The sequence below is a fragment of the Trachypithecus francoisi genome, unplaced genomic scaffold (assembly GCF_009764315.1).
Source record: "Trachypithecus francoisi isolate TF-2019V2 unplaced genomic scaffold, Tfra_2.0 Lachesis_group19, whole genome shotgun sequence".
In the NCBI taxonomy this organism is placed as follows: domain Eukaryota; kingdom Metazoa; phylum Chordata; class Mammalia; order Primates; family Cercopithecidae; genus Trachypithecus; species Trachypithecus francoisi.
The window spans coordinates 7572844-7587732 of NW_022681464.1; the positions used below are offsets into that span (position 1 = coordinate 7572844).

Below are 14889 nucleotides of genomic sequence, written 5' to 3' on the forward strand. Positions count from 1 at the left end.
GCCACCCCCCACAGCAGCCCCTCCCTGGCCAGATCCCACATGGAGGTCTGGGGTAGAGAAGGGCAGGGGAGTGGCCGTGAATAATGCAGAGCGGCTCCATGGGTCAGGAGATACAGCCTCCTAGCTGGTTCCCGCCACCCTTTCCTCCCTGCTCCAGGACTGCTTGCTGACACCTTCCTCAAATACAGTGCCAAGCAGATTCTTCTCCCATCCAGAACCTTCCCTGATTTCCTTCGAGGAAGGATTCCAATGCTCGTGAGGCCCCTGCCTCACCGTCCCACCCACACCCGAGATTCCCACATGGTGGGCTGCGGTCTTCACTGCTCTGCTGCCCAGACTAGGCTGTCTCTAAACTCATTGAACTTCTATCTTTGAACCCAGCACCGCAAACTCTCTGGCATTCCTGTCTGATGTGCCATCCTCACTCAGCATCTGTGCCTTCCTTAGCACATGCTGATCCCTTTGCCAAAATGTTCTCCTTCCCCTGCCCCACATCCCTGGCTGCTCGGGGGCCTCACCTCCTTGGAGGATTCCCCTTCCTAGGCCCAGCAGAGTCCCCGCCCTCTGACCCTAGGCACCTCATCTGCCTCCATGAGCCAGCACTTAGCACTCATTTTAGTCTTGTCTTTACTGTCTCTCCCACTCTTCTGTGGCTTCTTAAGACCAGGAGCTCCATCTCGTTCATCCGTGTTTCTCCAGCACTTAGCTACATGGGTAAATACTGCAGCAGCTGAGAGAGACAGTTGCAGACTGCTTAGGAAACCCGGAATCTGACTGCTTAGGTTCAAACCTCAGCTCTACCTCAGTTTCCCTACTTGAAAAAATGGAGTGACAATGATGACAGTAGCCACCTCATGGGGTTTTTGAGAGGATGAAATGAAAGAAATGTAGATATAAATGTAAATATAAATATAAATGTAAAATATTTAGGATAGCGACTGGTACCTAACGGGCACCCAGAGTACATCTTAGTGACCAGTTTGATTCAGTCAAAGGTGAAGGAATCTCAGAATTGGTCCTTCTGTCACCTGTTTACTGTTTCTCTGTCCAGCATACCTGAAGTCACCATTATGGGAGAATGAGTTGTGTTCCTGTCTGTTCCCCCACCTGCGCATACAGGGCCTGTGGGGTGTCTGTAATGAACCTGTGCACATTCTGCAGAAGCGGCCACTCCCAACTCCATGCCCAGTCTTGGCCACTGTAGGGGCGGTGGGAAGGCAGACATGGAAGCTGCCTCCTCACTTTTCTTCTGGGGCAGGCAGAGGAGACATGTCAAGCACTTTTACCAACCTGTTGAGTTGTCATCACTCTACCCACTGTGGTCAAATAATAACCCCACCTTGACCTTGTAGAACACTCATCATCTGAAAGTCCAACGTGTGTTCACACGTATTTTCCTGTGTAACTTGGCAGGGTCCCAGAGAGGGCTAAAGTGGAGGGGGTGGGAGGAGAAAGAGGACAAAGTCAAGGTCGCAGGAAACCCAAAGTGAGGTGCAGCAGCCCCAAGACATCTGAAGCTGAGCTGTGCATGACGTCAGAATCAAGGATCTATCCTGGAACCAAAATACTGAAATGGATTAGTGTGTGGGCAGCAAGGGACATTCACAACTGCCTAGTCTTATACAAAAGAAGAAACTGAAGCTCCAACAGGGACCCGGCTGCTTCGAGGTCACATCACTAAGCAGTTGCAGAGCAGAGCTGGGATTTTAACTATAATTCCTCCCCCAGAGGGTTTTGGCCTGCTCTCTGCTGACCACATACCTGGGTCCTTCCCAGCCTTTGCTCCTCATGCTCCTGGCCTTTCTCTACTCCAACTATGGCCCCCTCACCTGGCATCTGCTTTCCTTTCTGCCCCGTGTGAAGTCCCCAGGGCCAGCAGCAATGGACTCAGCTTTCAGAGCCCTGCCCACAGCACTGGGAGCCCTTGGCGCGTGGGTAGAAGAGGCGTGCAGACGGCACACTCAGAGGCTAGCCAACTGTGCAGCCGCTTAATGCTTTCTAGAACAGATGCCAAAATATCCCTAGGAAGGGTCAAAATATGGTACCACTTAGCCCAGTTATCCACACACAACCTCTTCAATAACTAGCAAAATCTAAACCATTTCCACTCTACCAGAGGAGATGGCCCCTTTGGGCAGAAATGCTACAAAGAATAGTGCTCTCGTGGGTTGATGCGTGTCCCACCCTTCCACCACAGCCCCACCCTCCAGGGAGCCATCCAGCACCAGCAGGGGACACCTCCTGTGAAGGCAGCCTGAGGCCATTGGGAGTATGAAACTCAGTAACGCGTGGCCTAGTGCTGTTTATGGGAGACAAGTGATTTATTTTATTATCTAAATTTTCAGTGGTTTAATAAGGTTTAATAAGCCTCCCAAGAAGTTTTCTGGCTCAGGAAATCGCCTGTAATAAACACAAGTAGTAAATCCTTTATTTTGAACATGAAAGAGGTGTGCAGCTTTTCTTAAAAGAAAACAAGTCTCCCCCGCTCCCCCCTGGTAAATAAAGGATGAAAAAATAATTAAAGAACAACAGCTTGAAGGGGCATCATTTGATTTGCCTGCCCCAGACTTCCATGGCCAACCCCGCCAGGGTGCCAGCCATCTGCAGTGGCGCCCCTCTCCATTGGTGTGCCCCGCCAGCTCTTGACCCTGCAGTTGTGCCCTAGCAAACTGGAACGAGCCCTCACTTTGTGACTGAGGCCAGACAGCCCCATAGGGAACCCACTTTTTCTGTCTTTCCTGCAAGTCCCCTGCATGGTGCATTAGCAAAAGCAATGGCCTCAGGGACGATGCGAGCTCCCCCACTGTCATCCCATCACCTTGCTTTGTGACCTTAGCCTCACTTCACTTTAGTCTCCTCATCTGTCAGATAGGCATAATTCCACCTGGCCTGCCATCAAGGAGGTGAAAGGGCTTTGAAAGGTAAAAGGCTTCAAGCCACCCTTGGATGAGGGGATGAGGGGATGAGGGCAGTGGGCCTGGCACATCCACTTCAGACTCCCCCAGAGGCCTCAGGCAGCCTCTACATAGAAGAAGGGGGTCCTCTAGGTGTGACTGAGCAGCTCTGACACTCATGCACCCCCAGCCTCAATCCCACACCCACTTCCATCCCCAAAGCCCAGGCGTGAGGCTTCCCCTCATTCTTCCTCATCCATCTGCTCATCCCTTGGGCTACCCTCTTAGGTACTCTTCAAGTCCAGCCTGGAGAAGCCCACCCTGGCTTTTGCCCTACTCTAAACCTCTGTGGTGATCTTAGACCTTGTTCTGATAAAATCAAACCAATGCTGGTGTAGAGGAGATGGAGTGAGAGTTGAAGAGGTGGCGATGATGTTGGGGCTAAAGGTCAACAAGGGATACAGCCTCATACTGGGGCAGAGACTAGGTGACCAGTCAGGAGGTTTGGGACCTCTGTCACTTAGCCATTCTATGACCTTGGGCAAACCAATTCACCAACAGGAGCTTAGGTTTCTCATCAGCAAAATGGGCAAAATAATTCCTTATATACACAGGGATCCTAGGAAAACGTATGAAGAAAAATGTCTGTGAACAAGCTTTCCTGAAAGTAAAGCTCAACAGGCATGTGACATTGTTAAGCCAGGGGGTTTCAGCAGAGAACCATGAAGCAGAGACTTGAGTGACTGGTTGCAGAAAAAAAACTCAGAACCCTAGGTGTAGGGGCAGAGAAAATCTGTCTATGACTGGGATGAGAACCCAGGGGTACCTGCTTCCTGGGTCTGGCCTCTTCTGGGCCATCACTCATCTTGTCAAGGGGGTTGGACATTGAAGGGAAAGAGGAGGGGGTGCACAATTGTGTGAGGTGGAAAGGGCCTGCATTCCAGCTGTAAGGGAACACCTGAATGACCATTGCCCTTAGCAGGGGAAGAAAGCTCAGAGCAGATCGCACAAAACCCCTGAGGGGCTGAGTAGGCCAGGCTCAGCTGGGGACTGCCTGCTCCAGGCATGTCCTGGCAGGGCGGCAGAGCAGGTGGGGCCAGCTTCACCCAGGGTGGGCTCTCTGCCTGGGGTGCTTATGGCGGGCAGGGCACAGGCTAAAAGTTGAAGTAGCCCTGCCCAGCCTCCCAGCCCACATGTCTGGTTCCAACCTCTGGGGCAGCCAAAGCCCAGGGGCATTCCAGGGCCAAGGGGTGTGACCGCCTTGCTTGGGGAAACTGCCAAGGGTTGGGTGGGTGCGCCCAGCAGAGATCTAGGGCTGGCCAGCTGCTTGGGCCAAGTCTCCCACCCTTTATCCTGACCTAACCCACCACCCCTTTGTGGATTTCAGTGCCTACAGACCACCGGGAGTAAAGACCTGCTCAAAGAACGCAGGTAGCTGCTGCCCACCCTCATTCCCAGATCTGGAGAGGAAATCCACATCCCTTCTCACCCGGTGCAACACACCTCCCACCCCCACCACAGCCACTATTTCCACCAGGTGGCTGTGAAGCTCCAGGCCTGGGCTTGGGAGGAGCTGGAGGCTGGAGACTGGGTGGGGACAGCTTCCGGGATAGTGGGATTCGGTTGGCTGGGGCCAGCTTGCCCTGGGGATTTGGCAGATGGAACCACCATCCTGAGCACAGATTTGCTGAGCTGAGCAGGATTCAGGGAGGTGCCGGACTTGAGGATCATAGCAATAGAATTGCACCAACAGTTCTATTCTTGAAAGGCAAGAAAGCAATGGGACTCAAGCAGAAATCCAGTTCCCACCCTGCTGTTTTCTAGCTGCATGACTTGGAGCAGGTCACTTAGCCTCTCTGATTTCCATAACGGGGACCATAATACCAGCAGAAGAATGAAAGAATTAATATAAGCATCTTATGAATGATAGGGCTCTGTTCAAGTGTCAGGTGTCCCCACAGCAGAGGGCTGGGGCCATCCCACTACCTTTTGTGATTTCAAAGCTATCCCCTTTGTTTATGTGAACCAATCTCATTCATTCAGTGTCTGCCATGTTCCTACTTGCTGGCATCCTGGGAGTAATACAGAAATACAAGAAATAGACCCTGCCTTGAGGCCAGTCATCTCACTGGGGGAATGGGACTTCCTAATAACCCAAGAACTTCAGGCTGGAACTTCAGGCTGACTCATTCCCCTCACATACCACTCAGCGAGATCCACGCAATTACTTCACCATTTCCCAGATAAGGAAACTGAGGCAGCAGAAGTATATAATTTGCCTAACACCAGCACTTCATGTTCCTAGTAAAACTAAGATTAGAACACGAGTCCTTTACTAGCCAGGCAGCCTTGCACCTAGTTGGAGGCACTGTGGTCTAACAGAGGAGGCACAGGCTTGGGCATTAACTCATTTATGCAGGAGGTTGAGAATTTTTTTGTGAAAAATCAGACCTTGGCGATGACCTTGAGCAGTTGGCTATACATAACTCCCACAAGCTTAGCGTTCCAATAATGGAACACTAGGCATAAATGGGTTAAAACATCCTAGTTCTAATTCTGGCTCTGACACTGATTTGCCGTGTGGCCTGGGGCATGGTCTTCATTCTGTGCCTAATTTTCTCATCTGTAAAATGGACGTAAAATTTGTACCAGCCTTGCCGAGCTCTTTGGGTTAGAAGTGCCTGAGACAAGGAGGTATGAAAACACCTTGGAACATGGTGATGCCCTGGACACATGCCAGGGGAGAGCCCTGGGAGCCTGTAAGGACCCTTCTCAGAAAGTGTCTTCAATAGCGTAGATCTCTGCAAAACTGTGCAGAACACAAATTGGTTTCTGTTATGGCCCCATCCCTGCGAAAACATCCATAAGGGTGTCTGCATCCTTCCTGGACTTCACAATTGCTAGCATTGGTTGAGCACTGACTAGGTATCAGGAGGCAATTTGTATGCGTTACCTCATTTGATCCTCATAGCAACTCATCCCCATTGTACAGATGAGGAAACCGAGCTCAAGGAGGGTAATTACCAAGTCCCACGGGTCATGGGTGGTGAAGCGAGGATGTCAACCCAGGCTATCTGAGACCAGTGACCTCACCCTCAACCTCCTCAGTCAACTCCAGGCACAGTGTCGGCACCAGCTGAGAACAATTTGTTTGATCTCACTTGGGGAATCCAGGTTAAGCCTATTTTCAGAAGAGATTTAAAGCTTTCCAGATCCATTCCGGATCCAAATGATGTACAGCATGTTCTTCCTGCCCCCTCTGCCCAACGAAATTCTTTCTACTCTTCACAGCTCAGACAAGGCCCCTATTCCTAGAAGCCTTCCCTGACCCCCAGCCCACAGGGATCCTGTGCCTTTCTGCCCATACCACTCATTTGCACTCTGTACTGAGCCCCTCCTTCCTCAGTCACCTGGCAAGCTTGGGTCTCAGCCCTCTCTGCTCATCCCTCTAGCCTGGCTCTGATTAAACCCCTAGACTAAGAGTCAACCTCCAAGGAGAAGGGTCCAAATCTCCCCACCCTTGGATTTTACTTTGCAGGGGGCAGCATGGTGAAGGGGAACAAACATGAGCTTTGGCAACAAATGCAGCTGGGTTCAAATCCTGGCTCAGACACTGGCTGGCTGGGTGGCAATGGGCAAGCTACCTGCCCTCTCCATACTTGTTTCTTTATCTGTAAATTGGAGATGCTGATAAAAGTCTGTATCTTTCAGAGTTGTGTTGCTTGAGAAAGGATTAGAGGTGTGATGACTGACATGTGACAAGTGGCATTCAATAAATGGTAGCTATTATTGCAAAAGCTCACTAGCTTGCTGACCTCTTGGTAGGGAGAGAGGGGAGCACAGTCTCTCTCTGAGAGGATAGATGCTCTCATTTTACAGTCGAACAAACTGAAGTCCAGAGTGGGAAGTGCCACTTTTTCAGACAGGGTTGCTTGGACCTACCTGGGTTCTAGAACCTTCCACTGAAGGCAGAGGCTCAGGGGAAGTTCTCTGGAATAGTGGCCACATCTGAGAAGGTTTCAACCCCCCTGCGTTCTTCTTTAACCTCTTTCTTCCATTTCTGAGCTCCTCATCTCCTCTTCCCATCTTTCCCCTTTATTTTTATCTGTGTGTTTTTTTCTAGCTCCTTCCTACCAAAGGTTCATAGTTCACATCAAGCCTCTTCTAGCTATTGAGTGTTTTGTTTTGTTTCTTGTGTGTGTCTGTGTGTGTGTATTGAATTTTTTTTTCCCTGCATGTTATTCTTGGAGACAGAACTGCCTTAGCTTAGATGATGGGAGGCAAACGGATGGAAGGCATGGGGGCAGGGGCATGACATCCCCTTTGGGACACTGCTGTCTACTGGCCCACCAGGGCATGGGAATCTTAGGGTCACCAGGGAAGCTCCCAGCATGCAGGGTGGGGACACTTCTTCCCAAAAAGACAATGAAACAGCAAGTGGCAGCCCTTACCTCCTGACTGCAGCGTACCCCTCCCACTCCCTGCCGCTGAGGTTAGTCTCCTGCCTGGAAAAACAGCCTTGAGCTACCATGGTTACATCTGTTTCTCCAGAAATGGAACAAAGGTCACAAACCAAGGCACAGTGAGAAGTCACTGCTGGGCAAACCAGCCTTCAGGTCCAGGGTCACGGAGTGGGTTCCCTCCCCATCGTCAGACCCACTTTGCACTTCTGGTTCCTCATGGTCATGATGTGTGTTATCAGATTTCTCATGACCATCCTATCACATGATGAGAAATAGAAGTCCAGAGAAGTGGAGGGGCCTCCCAGAGTCACACAGCTATGGTTTCCTGATTCTGAATCTCAAGTAGACATTGTTCCCAAAGCACAGAAGATACACGCTTAGCGTAGGACAACCACATGCCATTTCTCAAAGTGCTCGGATGGTTATCACAGTGGGACGCTGATCACCAACACGTGGTCTAACCGGTTCCAGCTCTTCTATTTTAAAAGGCAGAGTAAAGCTTAAGGAATGGTGGGAATTTTCCCTGAAAAGCATTTTAAAACATTTTCATCTCTAAAGGAATAAGCCGTTAGCAAGCAAGAAAACTTGGCTCTCGATAGAGAACTAATTTCCTGGGGTTTTACTGACTTTGGCTTTTTACTCAACAGTGGAAGGGTCGTTTCATTTACACACAGTCTTTTCAGATGAGAAGGCCCCTTTGAGGGTCAGGACCCTGTTACCTACAGGGTGGCTTTGTGAGAATTAGAAAAAGGTGTCACTTCCTCAATACGTTTACTTCCATCTATCAAAACATTGTTGTAATACACGCATTTTGTTAAACTGAGACATTTAACTGCCATCTGCCAGAAAATTATGATAAATATCAAAAATCTATAACGTCTGTGAAATAGTGTCCCTGGATTATTATCTACTACTGCATAACAACACAAAAATGTAGTGGCTTAAAATGAGAATAAACATTTATTGCCTCATAGTTTCTGTGGATCAGGAATTTGGGAGATACTCAGCTGAGCCGTCCTGGTTCAGTGTCTTTCATGAGGTTGCAATCAAGATGTCAGCCAGGGCTGCTGTCGTCAGGCCTGACTGGGACTGAAGGATCCACTCTCAAGGTGGCTCACCCATTCAACTAGCGAGTTGGCATTGGCTGTTGGCAGAAGGCCTCAATCCTCTGCCTTGGGGACCTCTCCCTAGGGCTGCTTGAGCATCCTCACAACATGGCAGCTAAGGACAGCCCTTGCCATAGACCTTCCACCAACTTTGAGTCAGAACTGTGCTAAGTATTTAATGATATGATCTGCCCTCGAGCAGCTTACAATCTAGCAGAGACACCAATCATTACAGTTCAAGGTAGAGTCAAATAAATGACAAGAATCAGGAGACCAAAGGCTAGAGAGATGGAGCCTCTGAATTGAGGGATGGGGAAAGGGTTGTCTAAGTGCGACCTTGAAGTGTGGATGGGATGTGGACCCCCAGAAGTGTGAGATGCTGTATTCTCTAGTCAAGAGTTCAGCATGAACAAAGGCATGGCAGCTGAGAACAGGGTGTATGTTTGGGGATTGGAGAGTAGAGACTCCAAAGGTACATTTGGGACACATTGGAAGGGAGCATTGTGGCCACTCAGTCCATCCAGGTGACCACCCACTCTTGGCTGTGCCCAGAAAGTGGGATGGGAAAGGCTCATTGAGCCACAGCTCTATCTTCTCCTCTCCCCTTCTCTTCTTACCCCCGGCAGAGCTTTGCCAAAACCACCACCAAAACTTATACAGAGTAGTGGAGGCTGTCTGGGGACCGAGCAAGGGAGAGGACCCCTCCCCAACCCTATGAGAAAGGCAGTAGCCTGGGGCTGGGGTGGTCTCCACATTCCAGCCCCTGAGGCTGGCCAAGCCTGCCTGGAGGGCTCCAGTCTGCCCTCCCTGCCCTTGACTGCTTGGCTGTCCCTGGAGGGCAGGGCCACCCAAAACCTTCCCTCCCTCCTCCACAAAGGCATCCCTAAGCACCTCTGAACCTGCAGTCTGGGTCACTCATTAGGCGTTAGCAGAGACTACTGGCCTTTCTTGGTTACTTTTGTGATCAGAGGCAGGAGCTGCAGTTGGCTGTGGTTGGGAGCATGACCTGAGGAGCCAGACGCAGGCTCAGGTCTCTGTGCCCTCACTCATCCTCTGTGCATCAACTCTTAGTGGCTTCATTTTCCTCATCTGTAAAATGGGAATGATGATAACAATAGGAGCTAAATGCTTTATTGTGAGTACTGAGTAAGCCTAAGGGCAGATGACAGTCCTGACTTCTCTTTGGGAAACCCGTTGTTTAGGGAGAGGATTTGACCTGAAGAGAGGCTTGGCCTGCCCTATCCTCCCAGTTCATTTCATGGGTCCTGAGTATCTGAAGCAAAGAGCCTGGGGACAAGGAAGTGGGACAAGTATCTGATGGGTCCCCCTTGCTCACTGCACAGATGCTCACACCACACCTGACTTGAGCATCCAAAACTAAATGTAGCTCAGACTTGAGACCTCCCCTCTGATCCAGGCCTCCAGGGGCTGCTTGCTGGCCCCCAGCCCAGCTGCCCAAAGGCAGCCTCCTTGGGGCATGGCAGCCCCAAAGGAGCCCGCCAGCCTGCAGCCACGCAGGTAGCCGTGGTTTCCTAAGTCCTCTGCATTCCCTTGGGTGCCCACCACTACAGTGGGGAGCCAGGGAAAGGAGGAAGTCACTAAGAGCTTCTCTCCTCCTCTGGATGTAGGAGATGGCCTCAGAGCTCTCTCTGCAGCACAGCCCATTGAAGCCTCAGCCTGGGGACACCCTCCCTGGTCAGAGAGAAGGAGGGGTGTCCATCAGCTAATTCTACACAGGCCCTCAAGGGATCTGGGTGGATATGGTGCATCTGAGCCCCCAGAGAAATGCAGAAGTGGAATGGTTTGTCAACAGACAAGAACCATGTTCAACAGGGCCACTCAGAACAGAACCTGGCCTTTCAGACCAAGGGCACCTTGATGGGGCTGCCCACTTTGTGCCACTGTTCCCACAGCCTGGTACACTGTTCTCCACATCCTCCCATGCTGGATCCTTCTCCTCTTCTGGGTCTCTGCTCAAATGATACTTCCTCAAGGAAGCCTTCCCTGTTGACCCTGGGTAAAGCGCTCCCCTCCTCTCCTCCCTTACAGCTCTGTGGTAGATAGCTGGATGAGAGATGGAGAGAAGCAAGGAGATTGATTAGTGGCTTTAGGTTGTTTCCTGTCATTTGCTTTTCTTCAACTTTTTATTTTAAGATACTTATTTCAGCTACAGTTGTAAGAGATGACACAGAGACATCTCATGTACCCTTTATGTAGTTTTCTCCAGTGGTAACATCTTGCAAAACCATAGTACAATATCAATCAGGATATGAACACTGATAGAATCAATACACAGAGCATTTCCATCACCACAAGTATCTCTCCTGTTGCCCTTTTATAGCCACACCCACTTCCCTCCCACCACCACCACCACCACCTCCTTAGTCCCTGGCAACCCTCATCTATTCTCCATTTCTGTAACTTTATTGTCTCAAGAATGTTATATAAATGGAATCATGCAATATCTAACCCATTGGGATTGGCTTTTTTCACTCAACGTAACTTCCTGGAGATTCATCAAGGCTGTTGCACATACTGAGAATTGATTCCTTTTTATTGCTGAATAGTATTCCATGGCATCGACGTACCACAATGTTTAGCCATACACCTTTGAAGGATGTCTAGGTTATTTCCAGTTACTCACTATCATGCATAAAGTGGCCATGAACATTTGTGTGTGAGTTTTTTGTGGACATAAGATTTCATTTCTCTGGGGTAGATGCTCAAGAATTCAATTGCTGGGTCATATGGCAGTTGCATATTTAGTTTTTTAAGATCTGCCAAATCATTTTCTAGAATAGCTGTACCATTCTACCTTCCCACCAGCAATATATGAGTGATCCTTTTCTCCACATCCTCACCAGCATTTGGTGTTGTCAGTATTGTTTTATTTTAGCCACTATCCTATGTATGTAGTGATATCTTATGATAGTTTTAATTTGAATTTCCCTAATCGCTCATGATACTGAATATCTTTTCAGATAAGATGGCTTATCTGCATCTGTATACTCTGTTTGGTGAATCTTGCTGTACATTTGTATCACAGTTGTTATATCCCTCTAAGCTCTGTTAGAGCAGAGGCCTTCTTGATTTGTTCTCTGTGCATCCCCAGAGTCCAGTACAGAGCTTGGCACAGGGAGACTATCCAATAATATTTAGAGAATGAATGCATGGACTGCCAGGGTCTCTGGCCCTTTTAAAGATGAGAAGGTAGGAAAGCAGTGAGGCCTTAGCTCTGGGAAGCCTCCTGAGCACCTGGCCTGTGGAATTGCTTAGGGAAGACCTGGGCTGCCCCATGGTAGAGGAGAAGGTGAGGGCAGGGGAGGGGCACCCAGCATCCTCCATGCCTGCCACCTCCCCAGTGCCTCCAGGTCACACTCACACTTTATGAGCCGGCACTTCTCACTCCTCCCCTCCCACTGCCTCTGCCTTCCCAGGGCAGAAACATCCAGAAGATAAATGCGTAAGGATCTCCAGAGCTCTTCCCACTGGGGCGTGGGGCTTTAGGATTTGTTTTCCTTTTTGTTTTCTCCCCACTTTATTTGTACCAAGATAAGGGCGAGGGCTTTGCTAGGATTTATCTAGATGGGCCATCTTGAAGCTTTGCAGTAAGTGGAAGAGCCCTGTCAAGCTTGTCCGACCCACCTTATTTTATTGTTGTTGTTGTTCTGTTTTGTTGTTTTGTTTTAGGCTTTTAGCAGCCTGAAGCCCTGGTTTTTAGTTTCTGTCTCTAGTGATAAACGGAAAAGAGGGATGAGGAAGGGGTTTTACTGGCCCAGTCAGAAACAGAAACTAACAACCCATGAATGTATTCTCTCCTTGGATGCCCCTACCTTCCCTGGCAGATGCCGCATTTTGTCCCGGTTGACTATGTTCACCTAGGCTGTGAGCTGTGCTTCCTAAAGGAAGGGATGCCAGTTGTCCTCTGTCATGCCCTGCTTTCTGCTGGTGGCTGCCACTGGCCATACTTTACGTATAACATATATAATGATAAGGTGTCTCAGAAGATGCTTCTCACCACAGGAGTTGATATTTTAATGAGGCTAACAAAATATAGACATGAAAAATTAACTAACAATGTACTAGAATGTATATTTATATTGCATTATATTATTGAATATTGCATTTATATTTGTATTGAATTTAAATATAGGTGAAATCTCTCTTAGATATACACATATAGGATGTTAGTGTTTTTTAAAAAAAAAAATCAAGATTTACAAATGGAAGGAAACTTCAGCTACAATGATCGAGTAAGGTCAGGAAGCAAAACATACCACAGAGCCCCCATTCACTTGCTGAAAATGGGCCACGAAATTTGCTTTAAGCTTCCTAGTAGCCAGTGCAAAGTGTAAGTCTGTTACAGAGTCAGAGGATTTGTGAGACAAATCAGAGCATCTTCTCAGCAGAAGCACTGAGGTCCTTGCCCCACAGAGGTGGGTCCTGTTCCTGTGGCCAAGGCAACAGCTGGGTTCATGTGGCTTTTCATCCGGCAGTTGTATTCTGCAACTGCATGTTGGCAAAGTGGAAATCAGTAAAACCAAGCCTGAGAGAAGCCTTGCAGCCTTTAGTGAGTAGCTGACACCAGCTGCCCAGTGAGAAGCCTAACTCCAAGAGTCTTAGGGGTCCAGAGAAAAGCCCCAGCTTGTAAGCCAGGCTGTGAATTGCAGGTGAGATTTGGCAAAGCTGAGAGGTAGGAGGACTGGCCTCGCAGTGGAAAGGGAGCCCTTATGCCAAGAAAGTGGCTCAGAGTCCTAGAGCTGAGACCCCTCCTGGGGCCACGCTCACTAACCCAGTCTTCTCTGTGTGTCTCTGCAGGGCTCTGGCTGAGAACATGGCCAATGACATTGACGAGCTCATTGGCATTCCCTTCCCCAACCACAGCAGTGAGGTCCTGTGCAGCCTCAATGAGCAGCGGCACGATGGCCTGCTGTGCGACGTGCTCCTGGTGGTGCAGGAGCAGGAGTATCGGACCCACCGCTCTGTCCTGGCTGCCTGCAGCAAGTACTTCAAGAAGCTCTTCACAGCCGGCACCCTAGCCAGCCAGCCCTACGTCTACGAGATCGACTTTGTCCAGCCTGAGGCTCTGGCCGCTATCCTGGAGTTCGCCTACACCTCCACGCTCACCATCACCGCCGGCAACGTCAAGCACATCCTCAATGCAGCCAGGATGCTGGAGATCCAGTGCATTGTGAATGTGTGTCTGGAGATCATGGAGCCTGGGGGGGACGGAGGGGAGGAGGACGACAAGGAGGATGACGACGATGACGAAGATGATGATGAGGAGGAGGATGAAGAGGAGGAGGAGGAGGAGGAAGAGGAGGATGACGATGATGACACGGAGGACTTTGCTGACCAAGAAAACTTGCCTGACCCCCAGGACATCAGCTGCCACCAAAGCCCTTCCAAGACGGACCATCTCACAGAGAAGGCCTATTCAGACACCCCCAGGGACTTCCCTGACTCCTTTCAGGCTGGCAGTCCTGGCCATCTAGGGGTGATCCGGGACTTTTCCATCGAATCTCTGCTGAGGGAGAACCTGTACCCCAAGGCCAACATCCCCGACAGGAGACCCTCCTTGTCTCCATTCGCCCCAGACTTCTTCCCACACCTCTGGCCAGGGGACTTCGGTGCCTTTGCCCAGCTGCCTGAGCAGCCCATGGACAGTGGGCCACTGGATCTGGTCATCAAGAATCGGAAGATCAAGGAGGAGGAGAAGGAGGAGCTGCCCCCACCCCCACCGCCACCCTTCCCTAATGACTTCTTCAAGGACATGTTCCCTGACCTGCCGGGGGGCCCTCTGGGACCCATCAAGGCAGAGAACGACTACGGTGCCTATCTCAACTTCCTGAGTGCCACCCACCTGGGAGGCCTCTTCCCACCCTGGCCCCTGGTGGAAGAGCGCAAGCTGAAGCCCAAGGCCTCTCAGCAGTGCCCCATCTGCCACAAAGTCATCATGGGGGCCGGGAAGCTGCCGCGGCACATGAGGACCCATACCGGGGAGAAGCCATACATGTGCACCATCTGCGAGGTCCGCTTCACCAGGTGCGCATGGCAGCCCTCGGGTGCGGGGGACAGGGCCAGAGGCCATGGGGACAGCAGAGTTGGGCAGGGAGGCTGGGGATGGAGACAGAGACCCAGATGGATCCCAGACACATGCAGGCTTGCAGCTAGCAAGGGTGCTAGGCATCACCTGGTGCTGTGACTTTCAAACCCTTGTTAGGAGCTGCAGTATTTTCTCAGATACAATATTAGGTGGAAGCCCATGACATAGAGCAGGTAAGAGCGGGCTGTTCTGGTGGGGAAGGAAGTGGGGCGCCTCAAGCACCTTTGGTTGCTTGGCTTCCTCTTCTCCTTCCAGCCGTAAACTTGTGGAACTCAGTTTGAATGGATGGCACTCCCCGGATGGAGTACCGCCCCTTCGTT

General features: G+C 50.3%; 1 protein-coding gene across 3 annotated transcripts in view; it reads left to right on the plus strand.

The window, feature by feature from the left end:
* Positions 1-14889, plus strand: part of ZBTB7C (zinc finger and BTB domain containing 7C) — a 381637-nt gene that overhangs the window by 354107 nt on the left and 12641 nt on the right. For all 3 annotated transcript variants that reach the window (XM_033177799.1, XM_033177798.1, XM_033177800.1), the window contains one exon: positions 13282-14508. In XM_033177799.1, coding sequence (XP_033033690.1) covers positions 13298-14508 — 1211 coding nt within the window. In that variant the 5' untranslated portion in view covers positions 13282-13297. The remainder of the gene's footprint in view (positions 1-13281; positions 14509-14889) is intronic.